At 39.9% G+C, this 22,263-nt stretch overlaps 1 protein-coding gene and 1 long non-coding RNA gene across 3 annotated transcripts in view; one reads left to right on the top strand and one right to left on the bottom strand.

Annotated features, from left to right (window-relative positions):
* Slc25a13 (solute carrier family 25 member 13) overlaps nt 1-3,128 on the bottom strand; it is a 169,296-nt gene extending 166,168 nt beyond the window's left edge. Inside the window, exon 1 of one of the 2 annotated variants that reach the window (XM_003475007.5) lies at nt 2,771-3,128. In XM_003475007.5, coding sequence (XP_003475055.3) covers nt 2,771-2,785 — 15 coding nt within the window. In that variant the 5' untranslated portion in view covers nt 2,786-3,128. The remainder of the gene's footprint in view (nt 1-2,770) is intronic. The other variant, XM_063242426.1, reaches the window with a different exon arrangement.
* Nucleotides 1,685-22,263, top strand: part of LOC106028804 (uncharacterized) — a 78,871-nt gene continuing 58,292 nt past the window's right edge. Inside the window, exons 1-2 of the long non-coding RNA XR_010045298.1 lie at nt 1,685-1,804; nt 7,855-8,085. This is a non-coding gene — a long non-coding RNA (uncharacterized LOC106028804). The remainder of the gene's footprint in view (nt 1,805-7,854; nt 8,086-22,263) is intronic.

The raw sequence follows: 22,263 nt of genomic DNA, 5'->3' as shown, positions 1-22,263 counted from the left end.
TCAATCTTAATATTTAAACTATTTAAAGGAAACAATTGATTAGTTACATTTAAATACTTACAACCACCAAGAAAAACTAAAAGGAGATACCTTGCTAGCAATGACTGGTTGTGGCCACCACCCAGTTGCTTAATTACTCAAAACAATTCACCAGAGGGAGTGCAATAAAGATTGGAATTTTCCTCTGGTTGTAGAGTCTCCAAGTTCCCAGCCCAATTCCTTAACATTCTATTGAGATAGATGTCTCTCCTACTGAAGTTCAACTTTTCAGAAGAAAAAGATATATGTTTTTTACATCTACAGCTCTGTTCAGCTCATATCATTCTGCATGTCTAGTGCTGGCTGATGAATGGCTAACCCAAAAGCAACTTAGGTTAGGGGCACCTTTTTTTCTCTTGGTGTTAGTGATAGGGGTTTATGTACCTCACACTGGCTTAGAAATCAGGATGCTCCTGCCTCAGCCTCCCAAGTGCTGGAATCACAAGCATGTGCCACCACACCCAGCTGTGGACAATCATTCTTTGACAGAGACAGGCACACCCTCTTTTTAAGGTTTCATTTATAACACTGCTCTTACCTACAATGAGAAACACCAAAACAGCTTTGTACAACACAGAGAGATACATTTGTGGCTCTGAGACAGTTTCAAATGCAGTTCATCTGCAGTATATAAAACGACACAGGAGAAAATGGCCCCAGATAACAGAACAAAAAGACACTACTTCCCAGTGACTGATCTCAGATTATTTTTCTCTTTGTTTTGACTGCTGAAAAATGCAATTAGCTCCAGCAAGCACATGCTTATTTTCTGCTAACCTTAGTGTTGGCTTCATCTTATTCTCTTTATGCTGGCTTTCTTATTTACTCTGATTTGATTATGTTATGTCTTGTCAGATCATAAATATCTGTACATCAGATGTAAGCCATCAGAAATCCTAGACAGAAGGGAGTGAATAAAAACACAGGATTTCCAATATTAAAAATCTCATTTTTCCAGACTCTCATTCCTTGGCAAAAAATAAATAATAATAAAATAAAATAAAATAAAATAAAGCACTCTTAACATAATGTAAAACTTAAAAAAAATAAAAGCTGGGTGTGGTGGCAAATGTCTATAATCGCAGCATTCTGGAAGGCTGAGGCAGAAGGATCCAAAGTTCCAGCCTACCTGGGTAACTTCAACAACCTTAGCAAGACCCTCTCTCAAAATTTTAAAAAGGGCTGGGGTGTGGCTCAGTGTGAAGATTCTGGGTTTGATCCTCAGTACTAGAAAAATAACAAAATAAAAAAAACAATTAAAACGGTCCTTCTGACAAAATACAGTAAGGCACATCTATTACAACTACTTGGAAAGCTGAGGCAGGGATAGCAAGTTTAAAATCAGCCCCTGATCAACTTAGGAAATCCTTTACCCCCAAAAAAAGGCTTCCATCTCAACCTATTTTACTTTAAATTAGTGAAGTGTATTTCCAACTACATTCAGTAAAATTATCTAATTTATCTACAACCATAAAAATGACCCAAAAATGGGTATTTATTCTTACCTACTATAGAAAAATGATTCATACCAAGCCTTGTATTCTAGCTGCATGAAATTTAACGCAAAGAAAAGACCAATGGGTACTGAGCTTGCAAGAACGCAGCTTCCAAATTAAATGCATACATATGCAATTTGCGGAGGCATACACCTACGCTCAAATACAACCAGCGTACACAGTCCTAAGAATCAAACTCAGAAGGCTACCTTGAGCCAAGTGGTCTGGGAACCTAAAGAAGCCTGCAGATTTGGGGAGCCTAGAGAGATGTAAGTCACAGAACAGCATTTAAATATATTTGTCTGCTTACAATTTCCATTGCAAATGTGATTAGTTTGCTTGAATAAATAGGAATATGATATGTTGGCCATGTTTTCCTCTTGAGGGTTATCACAGAGTTTTGATTAGGGGCAAATGTTTGAATTGTGGGTACATTTAAGTTCACTGCACTTAAAATGAGCTAAGAAGTTGTATAGTCTTGATTAAAGGGTTGCCTTCGAGAACTTAAAATTAAAAGCGATAAATTCCACTGATTCAAGTGATTGGGCCTAAACATGGAATCCTGCCAGAAAAGTTGAAACGCGCTGCAAAGAGACTGAAATGGTGTCCAGGTTTCAAGCACTGGTGAAGAGGAGAGGTCAAGCGCCAGAGCCCTAGTGCCTGGGCTAGTGAATGATTCACAGCACACAGAATTCCCTCTAAGGACAAATTCACGGGAGTCACAGGCTCCAGACAGTACGTTTTGCCATTTCCCAAAGAAACCTCCCACAGGCACCAGGCTTGGTTTGCAAGCGCTTTCAGACAGGCAGAGGAAGGGAAGGGTGGGCGAGGGGACGGGGAAGGGTCTCCAGCCGGCACGCACTGGCAACCCAGGTTTCCAGGCGGTGCCCAGCCGCGGTGAGGGTGCCTTCCCCACCCGCGGGAGGGCGGAGCCCTGGAGACGTAGTGGGATCAGGCTTCAGCCCGGCCCTGCGGCCTGGAAGGAGAACCGGGTCCCGGCCGCGAGGGACCGGCGGGGCGCCCGGAGGTGCCGAGCACGCGCGCCCCGCGCCGCCGCCAGCCGCCTGGCGTCCGCGCCGAGGGGGAGTGTCGGCGGCCGCGTGTCCAGGGCCCGGTGCCGTCGGCACACGTGCGGCCCGGAAGGCGCCGCGCGGGGGACGGGCCGGCGTCCTCGGAGCCCCGCGCACGGCACCCAGTGGGCAGCGCCGGCAGGCGCCGCGCCCCGGCCCGCTTACCTTGGCGGCCGCCATGCTGCACGCGGCTGCGGGCCCGCGGGACGCTGGCTGCTCGGGCTGGGACGGCAGGCGCCTCACTTCCCGTCCCGGCGGGGGCGGCGATTCGGCCCGGCGTGCGCGCGAGGCGGCCTCCCCACGCCCTCCTCCGGCGCGGGTCGTGCGGGCGCCGCCTGCCCATTGGCTGGGCCCGGCGGGGGCGTGCGTGAGCCGGCGGCCTCTGCCCTGCGCCGGGCCGGGCCGGGCCGGGGGCTGGAGGGACGATGAGGCACCTAGCACTGTCCAGTGTCGGGCCAGACGGGGTTCAGGCCGGTCACCTGAAGACAGGTGATCCGAGGAGGGAGGTGCCTGCGCTTGGCCCGGGAAGTGGAACACTAGGGCCTGCGTTTAGCCCGGGTCCTCCTGCTCGCTTTCAGAAAGGACTTAATCTGCACTCACGCGGTGAAGCCAACAAAGCCTGCAATCCAAATGCCTTGACGGGATGCAAGGAGAACAGCACGTATTGCTAGCAAGCCTACTTTTAAAAATCTAACCTGGCCGGGTGAGATGGTGCAGACTTGTAAGCCCAGCACTCAGGAGTTTAAGGCCAACCCGGACTACATAATGAAAGTCTGCTTTGTGCCAGTCGGGGTCCTCAATACTGGAACCTTCAGAATCACGAGTTGGTAAGGGCCTTAGAGAGTCCAAGGGTTGAAAGAAGGCAGATACCTAAATGTTTAACTTCTTTCATAGAAGCTGTGCAGGCAGCAAACTATTCCCGGGCACGCTGAGAAGCCCCAGCTTCTTCTAGGTGATGCCTGAATCGGATGCAGGGAAGCGGCTATGTTAGTCCAGTAAGAGGATTGCAAGAGTGCTCCATCCAGAGAAAACTAGGGACGCGGACCTAGAAATTGCAGGTGAACTTAAATTAAGGGTCAGGGAAGGAACCAGAGCTGTGGGACTGGCAGATGGCAGACAGTGACCATGTCACAAAGGGTCTAGGGTATCAAGCTGGAGGCCATCTCTGGCTGAAGAGCTTTAATCCTGGGCGCAGCAGGGTTTGGTTTCCAATGTAGAGGGATCTCTCTGTGCTGTCAGAATGTGGCCCGAAAATTCATAGTTTGGAAAGTTAGTCTACTGCAACAGTGTGGACTAAATTGGAGGTGGGAGATGGAGTTTTGGAGAGATGTTCAGGTCCTGTGGACTCTGCCCTAACAAATGGATTAATAGAACTCCTGTAAAAAGGGCTTGAGAAATGAATTCGCTCATTTTGAGCCATTGTGGAAACGAGGCAGTAGGCCCTATATTATCAGCCTTTAAAATCGGTAAAGAAATTCAATTCCTTAGTAAATTAATTTTTGATTCTGATTAGTTGCCTGGTCTCAAGTGTTGTATTGCAACACCAAAAACCAAGCTAAGACTCCCTGCTTGCAATGTAGACGACAGGTCAAGAGCAAACAACCAGAATCTACAGATAGACAAGCAGTGGGATAGAGCTAGAGGAATACAGTACATAAAACAAAATTAATTGGCCAATGTGACTGATCACATGTGGGATTGGGGAGGGAGAAAGGAAGTCATCCTATGTCAAACATAGAGTACTTCGGAGGATGTGAATGTGTAACTGTAAGGAAAATATGCTGTGTGACATACAACTTATGTTATTTTTTTTTAAAGCCTTTCAAAAAAGAGCCAGTACTTAACAAAGTCCCCAGGTCCAACAAAGCTCAGAAGACTTCAACATGTTTGTAAACTGAGGAGAAAGACCAGGAAAGAGTGAAGAAATAAAGGAATTGATAAAGTACAGCAGCTGTAGAGAGGCAGCTCAGTGCTATAAAAGGATTTAGATTAAAGGTGCTGAAAAAATACAACTTCATGAAGCAAAATCTCAGCATATGCTGTATATTTATCTTTAGCAAATAAAGTTCTCCTTCTATAAGTTAAACTTTCAAACTTGGTAAAGTATACCAGTATAAAAGCTATCCCTTAACTATTTCTAAATATACATTTGGAAATGTTAAATACATTCACATGATTGTATGGCCCATCTTCAGAGCTCTTTGCATCTTACAAAACTAGAACTCTATACCCATTAAATAACCACTCCTGTTCCTCCTCCTTTCCATCCCATGACAACCACTGTGTAACTTTCCATCTCTATAAATCAGACTATTCTTGAAATCATATAGTATTTGTCTTTTTACAGCTAGCTTATTTCACTCTGCGCAGTGTCCTCAAGCTTTATCTATGCTGTAACATCTCTCAGTTTCCATTTGTGCTGGGGATATATGGTAGTAGGACCATCCACATGGTCCTGGTTCAATTCCCAGTACAAAAATTTTAAAAAGATAAATAATATTCCACTACCTTTTTTAAAATAGAAAACATGTAAGATTCCATTATATTTTTTTCTTGAAATTCTGGAATTTCCTATAGCTGTCATAATAAATTCCTATAAAGTTGATAGCTAAAAATAAAGGAAATTTATTCCCTTACTGCCTGGAGGATGGCAATATGAAATGAGCAACGATTGATGCAATACCAAGCCTTGTTCTGCCTCCAGGCTCTAGGGGAGAATCTTGTTTCTCTGTCTTTTCCAAAGGCTTTTGTGCTTCCTCCATCTTCAAAATCTCTGTCATTTAAAGTAAGATTCATAGACCCTAAAGATTAGGATTAGCATGGAGACATCATTTGAGGCCACTATTATTGAATCTACCACACTGGATATAGATTCTAAAAGTGTAATTTAATTTACATTTGAAATCGTACCCAATTAAGCATTCTTCTTCATTCTAGAATTGCCTAGAATATAAAATTTCTAAGATCCATCACCAGCCTGAGAATAAGAAAGTGAAAGGTCCTTCTTGGTCTCCACTTCAGCTATAACCAGAATTATGAAAAACATCATTTGAGAAGATAAAGTATAAGCTGGCAGAGCACCCACCACTTTGCTTTTTGCCACATTGTTCTATACTGATAGACTGATGTGCCCCCCTTACGTAAATGTGAGTGACTTGTCTAATATTTGTCCTTTCTCTGTCCCTACCATTTAAAAACTGGCATTGAATTTGGTGGAAGAAGCCTTATTATGGTATGAACCCTGTCCCCCAAAGAGTCCAACCCCCAGTGTTTCAGATCAGATCCTTATTTGGAAATTGAAGATGTCACTAGATAATATGAAGTCGTACTGCAGTAGAGTGGGCTCTCAGTCTTATACGAGTGGTGCTCTCTAGACATAGAAACACTGGGTGAACCTTCGTTTGCAAAAAAAGTAGAGCTTAGAGCATCACAGCTGCAAGCTAAGGAGCATTGAAGATCAATAGACGACATCGGAGGGCCACATGGTCTTACCAATTTTTTGACTGGGGACTTCTATTCACCAGAAAGGTGAAAGAATGAGTTCCTGTTGTTTGAAGCCATCTGGTGTATGGTATCTTGTTATGACAGCCTTGTGTTTTATAGCCCTGTGTTTTATTTTGCCAATCTCACTGGCTGGGAAAGCAGCCAAATCACGGGGAAAGCTCATGAAGTAACAGGTACTTAATATGAGCATGAGCTCAAGCTCCAAAAGTTCAGAAGAGTAGTTTGCCCAGCTCTGAGTTTTCCCTTCTACCAGAGTACCTGTGCCTTGTAGATACCCTTTAACTGTACTCTTAAACTATCTGATTTTCTTCAACTCCGTTATTAAAAACCAAGGAAACAAAAGACACCATTGCTACTTAGATTGCTAGAAAGCCAAAATGCTTGCAAAGAAAGCAAATTGTAGGCATGTTACTATAAACTGTAATTATAATTCTTTATGTGTGTTGCATTTTGCAAGCATATTGACAAGCCTGGTAAAGGACATGGTGCCACAGGTAGGAGAAGCACCATGTAAATGAAGAGTTTTCAGGGACATAGAGAGACCCTCAGCTACAGCCATTGGGTTTTGGAATTGTAAGAAACGTCAGATCACAAAAGATAAGCCTTCCCAAGAGCCAGCTAATGATAGGTCAGAAATGAATATAGCCTTGTTCCTTAGTAGGAAAATGAGAAAGCTGTGTCAACATTTTTAGAGTAAAGAAGGAAGGAAGGGGAGGCAGCAAGTGAGTCAGAAGGAAGAAAAATAAGACACCTTGGAAAAGTGTGATTGAAAACAAATCCCCAAAGCTGTGAAATATGCTCTGTGAGCAAAGCCTTAAACTGCTAGTTCTTGAGAGCAGTGCGGAGTGGTGGCTTTTTGGAGGCACTAGGAGAGAAGTCATTTCCTTGTCCCTTCTGCCCATATTCCTTTGCTCATGACTCTTCTTCTCCTTTAGAGCTGGAAATAGAAAGTGCCATTTCCATATTACATCACTCCAATCTCCCACCTCCCTCTTCTACATTTAAGCACTCTGGGGGTTACATTGGGAATCACCCACATTTTAAATAAAGCCTCTAAATATTGAGTGCAACTGATTATTACCTTATCTAGAACTGCCATAAAAGACACTGGGATGCTTAAAAACAAGAATTTATTTTCTCAGAATTCTAAAATCAAGTCATTGGCAGAATTTATTCCTTCTGGGGCTAATCTCTTTGGCTTCTAGAGAATCATCTTCTCTCAGTTTCATCCTGCTGTGTCTGTCCTGTTCTTTTTAGAATGTGACACTAGTCTTATTGGATTAAGGTCTACCCTAATGACTTCACTTTAAGATAATTAACTCTTTAAACATCTTACTCCAAATACAGTCATCTTGAGGTACTGAAGGTTAAGAATGGTGGAAACATAGCCTAAAATAATAACTTTATTTTTGTTTGCTACTTTAATCATCCTATGCCGTGTAATATAATATATTCACAAGTTCCAAGGACGGAGACAGGGACAAGTTTGAGGAGTCATAATTTTGTCTGACATATCTTGTCGTGAAAATATTATCGCCATATAACAAATCTTACAGAGATATTAGTTCTGAGAACAGAACATTTGGTACCTTTAATCATAGTTACATATCATCCTGAATAAAGCAAAAGTGACAGCTTTAGGCTAATAACCTCAAAAACAGTTGGAGGTTGAATCCAGTTTCTAGGACACAGAGCCAAAACACCCCTTGATTCTACATCCACCCTGTCTGTTTCTGTGAATCCAGGTACAATCCTGTGGTCCCAACAGTGCCATTCATGCCAGTGACAAATCCAGCGTGGGCCACCGTGATCCCTCAGGACACTCAGAATTGCATCGCAGAGCAGCCAGGTGCCTCAGCTGCCCACCACCACCTGACCAGCAAGAAGGTGCAGCGGCCAGTGTGCTGGTGAGGTACACAGCAAGCTTTTAGCTCCAACCATCCCACAACATTTCTTCTAAACACAACAACTCTTTTGTAAGTATTTCTGAAATTAGCCAGGCATGCTAGAGCATGCCTGTAATCCTAGCACTCAAGAGCAGAGGCAGGAGATCAGAGAGAGTCTGAGGCCATCCTGGGAACCACAGCAAAACCCTATCTTAAAAGCAAAAGAATTATTTTAACTCTTTATAAAGAATTAAAATTTCAGTAGTTAGCTGCTTAGTAAAGCAATCTTTAAAAAGTGAGTTTTTGGTTTGTTTACAAAAGACAGTTTATTCTCAAGGCAGCCAATCCTGTGAGGGACAAGAGAGCCTCAGTGACTGGGTTTAAAGGAATCTGTGAGATAAAGATGCAGTATGCTCTGATGCGTGGAGGAAGGTGAAGAGAGCTAAGCACAAGTGGTAAATCTTACAAGTTGTAAAACACAAATAAAAATACTCATTTTGCAATGTTGCCATACATATTGAATTAAATGAATATAAATCATTTGGCACAGAAGAGTATATATTTACTATAAAGTTAATATTAATAGTATCACCACAATACTAATAACGTACTAGTGTGAAAGTATCAGAATAGCTCTTCTGAGACGCACCTGAGGCTAAGGTTCCATCATTCTGTTAAACAAATAAAAGCCATCTATGCCCATGATTTGCTATCTCAGGGCCTTTCAAAGGCAAGGAAACAGCTGTGTGGAACAAAGGAGGCAGATCAACTTAGAAGAAATGGAAATTTGGGTATGTATATACTGGGAATTGAACCCAGGACCTTGTGTACTCTATCCTAGGCCCTACTGCTGAGCTACAGCCAGCCCCAATCCTACTACTGAAGCTAGAAATTGAAACCCATGTAAGGTAGAGAACATGAAAGCATTCGAGCATTTAAGAACAGACTATTGGTGTCAGCTCTGGTTTTCCAATTTGCAGAGACTGGATCAGACTATTTCTGTCTGAACTTGTCAGGTGGATTCAATTTGCTGCTCCAGCCTCAGGGCCACCGGTCTTAGTAGTGCTTTAACTTACTTCCTGCTGCTGATGCCAGAGTCCATTAGGGATCCACTGCTCAAAGCAAAGCAGCACATCCAGCCTCCTAGGACTTCTGCTGGCGGCAGAGCTAGGTCTCTTTAACTTGCAATGCCTGGGGTGTGCTATGTAGTCCCTGCTGCTCTCAAACTTGCCATCCTCCTGTTCACACCTCCTAAGTCCTGACACTATAGGTGTGTGCCTATATAATGAAACTCAAAATACACAATACATGGTTAAAACGAAACTCAACATTCACCAAAAGAGAGAGAAAAACCAAATTCTAGCTGAATGTCTGTCTTCTAAGGCTGCCCATAATGTGTCCCCATCATCCTTCAAGGCCTCCTTTCCCTGACCTCCAGCGGCCTTTGGTTCATCTATTCACCAAGCTCGCCTTCGCTCTCACACTTGCTGTGCCTTGTGCCTGGCTTTCTGCCAGCCCCCCCGCCGCCCCGCCCCGACTGACTTTCTCACTTTTCCTAAATTCTCTTTCAAAGAACTTCCTTGTCATTCTTTACCTCTCTCCATCCTGCCTTGTCCTTTCTGGCACTTAGTGCAGAGAGTAATTATTTTGGGTCACTTGCTTTCTTAGCTTTGCTGTCAGGAGATAACATTGCAGAACAAGAGTTAGGCTCAATGGGAAGAGCAGCAGCCTGTCCCTCTCAGGTGACCTTGGGACTTCCCATTGATAAACAGCCCAATTCATTAACTCTGGCAATAGGTCAAAAATAACTCGAGACTTGGTGGAACAGACTGATCTGGATTCAAGTTCAATCCAGTTCTGCTACATGGCACCTACGTAACAGTGAGCAAATTATTTCTCTGTAGCACTTAGTTTCTATACCAATGAAAAGGATCACATTGATGTTAAAGAGGCAAAACCCAGCACTAAAGTTCCATTTCTTTTCCTGTATTTGCTTAGTAAACTTCAGACGGTAGGTAGGATGGGAAGACATTCACTTTGGGGAAGTAGAGAATTAAGAACACTTGATGGCCCTTAACTTAAAATGCAAACTGTCAATTAATAAGGTTCAAGCCTCCATTTGATCCCTTAGCTCCCCTGGCGGGATTCATAGGTCAAGATAGATGACTGCCTACTTCATGTGTCAGAGCAACATAAGTTATTTGATGTTCCCTAATCTCTAATACCATAATCTGCCAAACTACTGGTTAAAGTAGGTGCTTCTCTTAGTAGAGCCACCCCCCAAAGCTATCCCTAGGCATCTATATTTTTATAAGCCCCATGCTGTGGGACTATGGACTAGACGTGGTAGAGAAGGAACTCTCTCCAAACCAACACTGTCCAATAGTGTAGCCACTGACCGCAGGTGATTATCAGGCTAAAGAAGATTAAAACTTAACTAATGTATAATAAATATTTAATATACTTAAATCCAGTGGTAAAAACTCTAAAAGACCTGAGATTTTACTCTGCCTACAAGCTAACAAGCTTTATGCACGTTGACAGAAGACATTCTGGGCCAGAGACATAGATCAATTGATTACAGCAAGATCACAACCATATCAGTATCAACCAGCAGACTATCACCTTGGACCTTGGACCCCATTCCTGTAGAGCAACACAAAGAGGGCCGAGAGATATCCTCATGAGTAGTGGGCTGCATTATGGGAGAGAAGCTTTGTGGTGAGGGAGCCTGAATCTTGCATAATGTACAATCTTCATGCTGCCCTATGTCAGGAGCTTTCAAGGCTGTTTGTTACACTATAGTTGAACAGGCCCTGATGGCCTCTGCTCATAGGCTTTTTTAAAAAGCAAACAATTTGTAAGGAATTGTATTTTTTTTCTCTAATGGTGGGAATCAAATACAAGGTCTTATGTATGCCAGGCAAGTGCTTTGTCACTGAGCTACATCTCCAGCTCTGAGTATTACCTTTAATAGAAAAATAAACCAGATTAAGGTGTTACTTGGGTTATGCTATGTTTTGTTTATGAGTTGATACCCATTTCTTTATGACCAACTTGTGGCCTGTTCATGTCTAGCATATTCTATTCTTCTTTCCACATTTTCTAACTATAGAAGTTAATGTCTCTCTTCAAAATCTGCAAATCAGCCTACACACAGATTTCTCAGTGGGGTTGTTTGCTCCTATTTGAATGTATTGGATCAACTTCCATGAATGCAGTCAGGGCAAGCCATCTCTGCTCTGCCAGCAAGATTGCAAATATACACATGTCCAAGACTAAGAGACCCACTCTGTTCCTCTTGGAGATGAAATAGGAGGATCTCTATTGGCTTCTTCCAATTCTCTACCATAAATAGCCAAAAACAGACTAAAAAGAGATCTTCGTAAAAGATGCTTTGTTTCCTAAGGGAGAAGCCTTCATAATGTTGGCATGAATAAGTTATGAAAGTCTTCAGAGCTGAAAGAGACATAATCATCATTCATGTATGACAGATTTGTTTATTCTGTAAAGATTCATTTCAGTTGATTAATTATCAGTATCTGCTGATGGTAGTAACCAGGCTGCTCTGATGAGAGAATTATTACAGCACATGCTTAGAATATTTATCACTGAGCACATATTGTATAAACTTAGCATATTTATCATGTTCTTTCTGTATGGGATTTTTCTTCTTCAGAATAGATCACACAGCACTGCCCATGCTATAGGCAATTTGCTACCTGATATGGTACTCTATTCTTTACAAAGAATTTACTGTTTTTATACAGAATGCTAACATCTCCAAATGTAAATAAGTGTGACTTTGTAAGTGATGCTCATGGCCTCATGGCTTTCGCAGAGCTACGCTGAAGTAAATGGCTATCATTAACCACACTAAGCTTGATCTTTGTACTACACCTAATAGTATACCTATGGTTTAAAGAAAAAGTGATAATTTGTATAAATTCTTACTAAGCATTTAAATGAAAATTAAATCTGATGGTTTGACTGAATTTATATTAACATATTAAAATCATTATCCTTCAACATAATGTGTTTGCAAAAGTCTTCAAATCAATTGTTCCTTCCATTTATTGGACATAGTATAAAAAAAAAGACTGTTTCTTGTTAAACTGGCTCCCTTAGCTGTGTTTTTCATTTCATCCCTACAAGCCCTTTCAGGCTGATGCTATTGTTCATAACCTTATAATGGGTAAAGAACATAAGGCACAAAGAGACTAAGTCACTTGTCTAATATCACCTTCTCTCAGACATCTTATGGATGTCATTTATGAAATGGAATTTATATGTCCCACCAACATCTCAGAATTTTTGGACGTATTTGAAAAAAACACTTAAAAATGTATCAAATGATAAATAAAAATTGTTTTATTATTAGGATTATCTTTTTCTAAATTTAAGACAATAAAAATAAATTCAAATTAGAGAATCTGAGATCCAGTTGCATCAGGACCACTTTGAGTATTTTTCTGACTCAGTTATTCCCAGGGTGAGGGAAGCTGCATGACTTTAAAATCCTTCAGATGACTCAGAAGCACAGACAAATTTGGACAGTGAAGACTTAGGCCACTTTTTCCTGACCTGAAAAGGTTATGGTCCCCATGAGTCACTGTAGAGAAAAACGTTGGTAATTTCCTTGGTCAGATTAATCCTACCAAATAGGTTCAGCTTATTCTTACAGAAGGGAGGAAATTGAAGCCCAGTAATATGAGGACAATTGACTAATCCATCAAATGGATCATATTTAACTTGTGAAGTTTGAAAACTAGTTACTAGGAAGCAAAACTTTCACAAAAAAATGACTTACAGAAAAGAAAATAGAACTAATCACCGCCATAAAAATAGAGAGACTATAGCACAAATGGTCAAAAAATAAAAGGACCTGAATTGTGTATTCCACATGTATAGGGAGGGGCATACGAAGTTAAAGGAAAGGGGCAGTTTAAAGTTACATTTCCCAAAGTGGTCCTTTGGCGCACTGGTTAGTTTGATGTTGAAAGGGGTATCTTGGGAAAGGTCTTTGGTGTAAATTAATAATTCATACTATCTCCCTTTTGAACACATATATTATATACTGAGATTTTTACAGTAAATCCTTTTAACTGTTTTACTCTATAGTTCCTAAACATATATGACACTGAATAAATTGTCTTATAGTTATTCTGAAATAGTTTCAAAACAAAATTGGGAATCAGTCTAATAAAAATATCTTTGCATTGTCATTATCATTGTTATAACATACAATCTTCAAAGGTCATAGAACTTGAGTCAGATGTGATGGTGCACACCCTTAATCCCAGCACTCAGCAGTCTGTGACAGGACGTAGCCAAACTCTTGTCTCAAAAACTCACACAAACCAAAACTGCATAAACAAAATGTGGAGCTTATATGCAAAGTCTTTTATTTTATTTTGTATTTTTAACGTTTATATAGAAAAATGTATGTGGAACTGAGCTGTCTTCCATCTCACTTGAATGAATAATAGGAATTTAAGACTTTGAAGAAGAGTTTAATCAGTAGGCATGTTCTCTCATTCACCAAATATTTAAGGCCTTACATGTGCCTTTTACATGATTGTCACTGGTGAAGGTTGAACTGCTATATAGCAAACTAGATAAATTGGGTTAAGCCACTGTCTTGCTCAAACCCTTGCAATGGATTTCCTTGGCACACTCCTTGATATAAAAAACAATGCCTTAAATTGTCCATTCTCATTTCCTGGCTCGCCTTTTTTTCTCACTATGACCCAGCACAAGAGCTTTCCTTCTGTTACTGAAAAGGTCAGTCGATTTCCCGCCAGCAGGCCTTTTTTGAGTCTATCCTTCAGCCCAAACACTGCCCTCGGCTCTCAGTTCTGCTGATTTCTTCCAAACATCCTAGTTTCAGTATTTCTTGATTTGCTTCTCTGCAGTAGCATCCTTCCCTCCCTTGCTCCCACTCCTTGCCACTGTATTCCACTTTTTCTCATAAGATGTGTCACTATCAGAATTTCTCTCATTTGGGCATGCTGGTACATACCTGTAATCCCAGGTATTTGAGAAGCTAATGTAGGAAGATCACAAATTTGAGGTCAGCCTCAACAATGTAGTGAGACTTTATTTCACAAATAAGAATTCAAAAAATGGCTGGGAGGGTACTCAGTGACAGAGCTCTTCCCAAGCAAGTGGGTCATTCTGAGTTCAATCTTCAGTACAGCAAAAAATAATTTTTTTCTTCTTGGTCCATTGGAGCTTTCCTTGACTACTACATAAGCTTTATTAAACTTTATCTTCTTGTCCACTAACATCTAAAACAGTGCTGAGCATATTGTAAGCCTTCCATAACTAATTACTGAAGTGATAAAAAGATTAATTGTAACCTAGAACTTTTAAAGCAGCTAATTTCTTTCTCTCAAGTAGAATCATAAGTGGCCAGGACTATTTTTTTTTTTTTTTAGCTTCAGAAAGACTTCAGACAAGGTTAAAACAGGGCAATCAAGCCTTAAGATGTTAAAACTTAACATTATACTAATCCTTTTTTTTGAGGCCCAGTTCTTCTTTTTGCCTTTTTATATTGTAGCAAAATATACACAGCAAATTTTACCAATTTGACCATTTCAAGTGTGCAATTCAGTGGCATGAAATATTTTCAGAGCATTGTGCATTTATCAGCACTACAACCATTTTCAGAACTTTTGAACCATTTCAAACAGAAACTCTGTCCATTCAACAATGGATTCCTATTCATCCCTCCCTCTAGCCCCTGGCAACCAGGATTCTGCTTTCTGCCTCTATGAATTGCCCATTCTAGGTACTTCTTATAAGTGGAATCATACCATATTTACCCTTTTGTGTCTAGCTCATTTCACTTAGCATAATATTTTCAAGGTTCATCTATGTCTTAGCATATATTTCCTTTCCAAGAATAAATGGTATTACATTGTACATAGGCAACATTTTATTTGTCCAGGCACTTGGGTTGTTTAAAAGTGCTACTATAAACATTGGTATACAAATATCTGTTACCTTTTTGGGTGGATACCTAGGAGTCATATGTACTCATTTGCTAGACCATGTGGCAATTCTATATTTAACTTTTGAGAGAACAAACCCATCCCTTTGTACTACTCTCTCGATCACTTGCCTTCCAAAGTGATGACCTCTAATGCACCATCTCCAATAGATAACTCAATTTCTTGGCATCGATGACACGTATCCTGCTCAAAGGAACTAAGACATTTTATTTTCTTCTCTACTGAGCCTCTTAAATATTTGAAAACATACTTAGATCATAACCAACATAGAAAATAGTTCTGAACATTTAAGCCAGCAGCTTCTCCATGGGAAAATTTATCTGATCCAGTTGGATGACTCGTGATTTACACATGGGGCATAGTCAGCTCAGTAGTTACTGTTCAGCCAAAGAAGCACAGGACCCATGGTCTCAAGTGTCACCAAACCTCCAGCATTCACGTTCACTTTAAATCAGAGCCTACTGTTTGCTTTATTGCTATTAGGCATAGAAATTTATCATGCTCCTAAAACTTGTCAGTGATTCTCAGACATCATGAGGCTTGATGTAGCCACATGGAGCTATATGAAGACCCATTGTTTATGGATCACGTTCTTTTCCATTTTCCCCCTCTTGTTACTTTTCCCATCATTTTTTTGTGCATCAGAAAAATGCATTCAAAAGATTATAAACAGCAGTTGGTAATCAGTGCATAACAGCTTTCTGTGTATAATACAATCATTAGGTGTACATTAGACATTTGGCATAATAGAAATGCTGTCGCCATAATAGAACTCTGTCAAAGTACCAATGCCTCCTGCTTTGAAAAATGCACAGATCGATTTTATATCACCCTATGGATGGGAAAAAGTATAACAGCAGCATGGCATTATTCTGTGACAAAGTTCAATTGATTTTGCTTATCAAATTCTTAAAGAAAGACAGATTATATGAAAATGTGTTAATACCAATTTCTCTTACATGCCATTTAATATCCTTCAGTCTCTGCTTATTGAAGCTGTATTCTTAAAGCTTTTAAGCTAAATTTGAGCATGACTTCAAATGATGACTATAGTTTGAACTAAAGGATTATTGAAGAAGAAGAAGAAGAGGAGGAGGAGAAAGAGGAAGCAGAAGACAAAAGAAAAGCTTATGCTTTCGACTATTGAACATACTCAAATTAAAACTAAAATACAAATCTATAGACAAAAGTAAATCAATGGTTTCCTAGAACTAGGAGTGAGAGCAGGGACTTTACATAGGTATAAAGAATCTTTTAGGGGTGACCAAAATGTTCTAAAATTGGACTTTTGGTAGTGATTATGTGATGGTATATTTACTAAAAATCATTTACTTACATATTTCAAATGGGCCAATTTAATAATATATAATTTAAAGGTCAATAAAGCTGTTTTTTTAAAAAAAGGAAACCTAATAGAAGTGTGCATCCTTTAATTACATCTTTGGGTCCTGTGTAAGTACATCAATAGCATTAAGAAATATGTCATAGTGGACCAAAGAAATGCTTATTTAAATTTTTGATAGAAACCATCAAATTGTCTTAACATCAGTGTAGCCTTCTACCAATTCTGTATATTATTATGTATTGATCAACAATGTTGTTAATTGAAAGTACTAGTCTTGTAAGATTTTGATACTATGGAGAAATATTTTAGTTAATTTTTGAAAATTACTGGGCTATTTAAATGATTTAAATAATGTTCCTACTGTCTGTATTTCTGTGTGACTTATTCATATCTTTTACCAACTTTAAAGTATGGCTTGACAGTCATTTTCTTATAACCTTGTGTATTCCTAAATACTATATGTGTTAACTTTTCTGTATTATTTATACTTCATATTTCTTTTTATTTTTCCAGTGGTTGAAAAAATATGCCATCAGCCAAATCTGATCCATTGCCTGCATTTCATGTTTTTAAATGTAACTTTCTATATTGAAATAACTACAGGATCACATGAGATTGTCACGTATCCCTTCACCCAATTTCTCACAGTTATACTACACATAGTAGTATAGTATCCAAGTAAGTAATTGATACTGATAGAGTATATATTTACATCGGTGTCAGTTTTATCACATGTGCAATTCATGTGGCCACCATCTCAATGAAAAAACAGAAGCAGGCCGGGGATTTAGCTCAGCGGCATAAGCTCCTGCCTTGAAAGCGCACAGGCGTGAGTTGGATCTCCGGTACCAAGAAAAAAAAACATTCCATTATAAAGACCTCTCATGCATTACTTCTTTATGGCCATGGCCATGAACTTATCTCCACACTTGCCTAACCCCTACTCACTAATTAGCTTGATCTTCATTTCTATTAATTTGTCATTTTAAAGACATTATAGAAATGTAATAATATAGAATGTCACTTTTCGAATGGGTTTTCTTCATTCAACATAATGGTCTTAAGATCTGTCCAAGTTATTTTTATGAAAGATTTGTCTCCTTTTACTCCTTAGTAGCATTCCATGGTAATTACCTCCCCACTACTTATTTTAAATGACCTATGAGCTAAAAATGATGTTTAGATATTTAAATGATTGAAAAGATTAAAACATTTTGTAATGTAAAAATCATATGAAACTCAAAGTCATGTGTTGATAAGTATTATTAGCAGACAGCTATCCTTGCTGTATTAAATACTCCATGACTACTGTCATGTTACATGGCCCAGTTGAGTAGCTGGGGCAGTGTGCACTGACCTGATGAAGTATGAAAACCGGATTCGTATGATGACCAGGAGTTTCACGCCTTGATTTTTCCTATGCAGCCAGGCTGACCGAAATTCTCCCCCAAAGTCAATGTACTTTCCACTTATTATATCATTATTATTATCATTCTATTACTATTATTTTGCTAAATGAAAGCTCCTGAACCTTTTCAACTCTCTACCTTAAGAGTTTTTCATGATAATTTTGTTTCCCTTTACATGAAAGATACGGGGCTGATTGTGGAAATGCATGCTTTGGTTTTGTGCTGTTAGGAATGGCTTAGCCAAAATCTAAAACAACTGTAGTGCAGCATTACAAAGAATCAGTACAGTGTGTTGAAGCTGGTAGATCTTTGGAAGTTGTTTAATCCATCCGAACCTCAGTTTTATAACTATCTGGCAGAGAGCAATGATCCAGGGATGACTGACCAACAAAATCGAAAGGCCACCTACCTCTGGACTCTTACATGGCAAAGGGAAAACTTTCCATTTTCAGTAAAAATATTGCCTCTACCACATGAATCTAAACTGTGCAGCCCATTCAGGATTGTTGTAAGAAATATTTTAAAAAATAATATGTACAGAACACTCTCAATGCAAACATCCTTTCCTTTTGACTTCATTATTCATTTTTGTGTATATATAAAAGTAAGCCAAAGATCTAGACAGAAGAGGGCATTTGATGGGTAGTTATGATAAACTGAACTGAATTTAAGAGCTCAAGAGAGAACAGACATCAGTCTTCACTCACACTTAGAATAACATACACTAGAGTCTTCTTCCTTTTTTTTCTTTTCTGTACTGGGGACTAAGTTCAGGGATGATCTATCACTGAGGTATATGTGCAGTCCTTTTTAAGTTTTATATTTGAGTCAAAGTCTCCCCAAATTTCCAGGCTAGGATTTAACTCGCAGTCCTTCTGCCTTTCTCTACCAAATCTCTGAGATTATAAGCTTCAACCACCACTTCATGCCAGGATTTACATTTTTAAGAAGAAAGCTGATATTTACTTATACATCTTGGTTAGACACCTCTTCCACATTGTCAAATAGCCTAAATTCGTTGCAAGGATTTGAGGCTGGCTTCTGTTGTCTTCTGAAAGCCTAGGAATTGCAGCCAGCCTACCGTGCCTACCAAAGCCTTATCTGGGTCTCAGCAGGCAATCAGGAAGGCAGACTTGGCAGTTACTAACTGTCATCACCAGGAAAAGATGTCTCCCAAGAGAATATGTGCTATGGGCAACAACAGCCTTGTCAATGCCCATCGTATATAAGTTTTCCCAGGGGTCTAGCCATCCACAAAATATTCTCTTTGAATTTCCTACCTATCCAAAAAGAAAATGGCCTGTTACAGGTCCTGGGCAATTTCTATAATAAGTAGGAAAGAGATACCATATTTGATGAGACGCTGTGCAAGGTGAGATGGATTCTTGTGCAGTGGAAAGATTGGGTGTTATAAAGATTCCAGCAAATGGGAGAGTATAGAAGATAACTCATTCCACAGTTCTCCGTGTGCAACTGGCACTGCTGATTTCCTTATATTTGGGAAACGAAAGTGAGGAGAAAGATCTTTCTTTCTATTGTAACGGCATATCAACTAACCTTCAAAGAATTATGGCACTTGATTGTTCTAAATTATCCCTCCCACAAGCCAGTGAGCATTCAGAATATAAGATTGAGTTTTTGGTGTGCTAAATTACATGGAAATCAGAGAAAACAGCTTTATGGGTTGATAAAGAAAATAATCTGACACATATGTATATTTTCACAGTTTAAGCTTTGGGAAATAGAATTATTGCCTTTTCAATCTGCTTGTTAGTAGGCTGTGGGAAAGAAAATAGCAAAAATCATATTGAGAAAAATCTAGTAAAAAAGTGGAACAATAAGGGATTTTATACTGATGCATGGTGTTAGAAAACAAAAAGAGGAGTCAAGCAAACAAACATTCCCTAACAAGCTGATCTCTCATGACCGCAAAGAGAGAATCATTTTGTGCTTATATTTCTGCCTTCTTACCAGATCCCCAAACCACATTTGTGTTTTTAGTTGGAGTGGCTCCTAACTAACCTCCAAAATCCTTTTTCTGGCTGGAGTCCATCATTTGATGGAAAATAGGCAAGGGGAAACCCTAGCCAACAGAAGCTGGTTTGGCAAATCATTTCAAAACTGAGCAAAAATTATGGATTTGGGAATGAGGAAGGGAGTGGGGGGGATGTGGGAAGTGAGACCTGAGAAATAAGATAACTCAGTGCTAGTGGTTCCTGGTTGGGGAAAGTTGAGAAGTCATCTAATTCCATAATAATTGCCTCTGCATATTAAGAAATAAATCAGACTCTAAGTCACCACTTACTGAGGTATTTCTTTAAGTCAGGCATTGAACTAAAGCCTCTTATATATATTTTCTCGTTGAACTGTCACAACTTTGAGACATAGATCTTGCTATTCACATTTTACTGATTAAGATTTAATGTCAGGAGAAATTGAATAATTATCCTAGTGACACTAGGACAGAGTAGTAACTGAGTTAGGATTCTCAGTTAAGCTTAGAGTCTAACCTGTGTTGCTCTCTATGCCTCTCTTTTAAGTATAACTTGCAAAGTATTGCTATGCGATTTTCATTTTAATTGCTCAAAAGCAATCGTATATTTAGTAAAATCTTAAAAGTATAATCAATATTACATTATCACTCTGTCATTGGATTGAGACCTCTTGCATATCAGGACCTGCATCTATACTCTCTTGATCTCCAGCACTTTCTATGCTGCCCACACATACAAGGGCCTACAAACATGCCAGGATTAATACTGCCTTCATGATCTCCCCCTTTGTGCCACTGATCAGTGTTAAAGTTTTTCAGTATCATCCAACAAAATAATCTGAATGGGCTGATTCACTTTAGGAGTCTTATATTGTTAGCAGTTAGAATGAAGCGGAGTGAAGAGAAAGTGAAACTGAAGAGCAACGTTTCAGTTAATGCCAGGCATGAGAAAAAAAACTGCATAGGAGATGTGGTATATTAGTTTCCTCTTGCTGCTGTAATAAATGACCATGAATTTAGTGACTGAAAGGCTTGCATTTATTACCTTTCAGTTCTGCTGATCCAAAGAGTTCACATGGGTCATACTGAAGGTACTGATGGGTCTGTGTTCCTTCTGGAGGCTGTGGGCTGCAGGAAGACTGTTTCCTAGAGGACCTTGGCTGCATCAGCTCTGCTCTTTTTGTTTGCAATTCTGACACAGGTGGGACAGAGAATGTAACATTCTAAGATGAGAGTGAAAGTTAGGAACAATCTGGGCTGGGTCTCATTCATCCTAGATAGAACGAGGTGCTCGGGCTTAAGTCAGGCAAACTGTACTGAGATACATAAACTAGGGGTGAATTTCAGGGTCTCTTGACAGCAGTGCGAACCCCTGCCTATGCAAACATAGCTCTATCTGCTTGAAGCAACTTTCTGAGGCTTAGGGAACCAGTTTGCCATGGATTCCAGGCCTCTGCTTATTCTTGCTGCCCATCTATAAGAAATGTGCTTTGTCTGGCTTGTGCGGTAGTGTATCTTGTGAGATGCATGTGATAGGTAGAGAACCTTTGTATAGGAAATTGTCCAGTTCCTTACTTTTCCATCTTCTAGAAACGACCTGTGTTCTTGGTTCATAATTCTTCCTTCCATCTTTAAAGCCATCAACATAAGCTGGGCATGATGGTACCTTCCTATAATCCAGGACTCTGGGAGACTGAGTCAGGAGGGCTGCAAGTTTGAGCCCAGTCTGGGCAATCTAGTGACTTAGCAATACTCGTTGTGGAATAAAAAATATAAAGGGATGGAGATGTAGCTCAATGGGAAAGGCCCTGGACTCAGTCCCCAGTTCCACTAACTAACTAAACTAGCTATATAATAAAGTCATCAGCTTATCATTTGCAAACTCTCTGACTTTTCCCCTTGCCTCTCCTTGTAAAGACTGTCATGGGGCCTACTTGGAACACTTGGGAAGATGTCTTATCTCAAGACGCTCTATTTCATCACATTCGTCAAGTCTGTTTTTCATGCAAAGCAGTGTATTTACCAGTTCAGGGGCCTAGAGAAGGGCTTTTTTGGGGAGATGTTATTCTAACCTCTTGGTGAAGGGAGTGCTAAAGGTAACAAAGCAGATGTTGACTTGTAGGTGGAGATTTTTGCTTTTTCTTCTGGGTTTTAATTAGCTTCAGGCCTACGAGATCTTTAAGGTCCTTTTCTTGGTTTTTCATAATCCTTTTTCTTATTTGGTGGCAGACACACGATTTTTTTTTTTTTTTTTTTTTTTTTTGAGACACGGTCTTTCTCTGTAGCCCAGGAAGGCGTGGGCCTTGCTATGAAGCTCAGGCTAGGTTTAAATACAGTCCTTCTGCCTCAGCCTCCTGAATGTTAAAATTATACACATGTCCAAGCCTGCTTCTGATGAATAGATTTAATAGGGAAAGAAGCAGAGGAGGAAGAAGAAAGGAAAAGAAGAAAAGAAAGAAGAGGGATGAGTGTACAGAGTGAAAGTGAATATATGGGCATTTTAGC

The sequence above is a fragment of the Cavia porcellus genome, unplaced genomic scaffold, assembly GCF_034190915.1.
Source record: "Cavia porcellus strain 051 isolate PalLab524CR breed Dunkin Hartley unplaced genomic scaffold, mCavPor4.1 scaffold_2, whole genome shotgun sequence".
NCBI lineage: Eukaryota > Metazoa > Chordata > Mammalia > Rodentia > Caviidae > Cavia > Cavia porcellus.
This window is presented reverse-complemented; position numbering and strand designations above follow the sequence as displayed.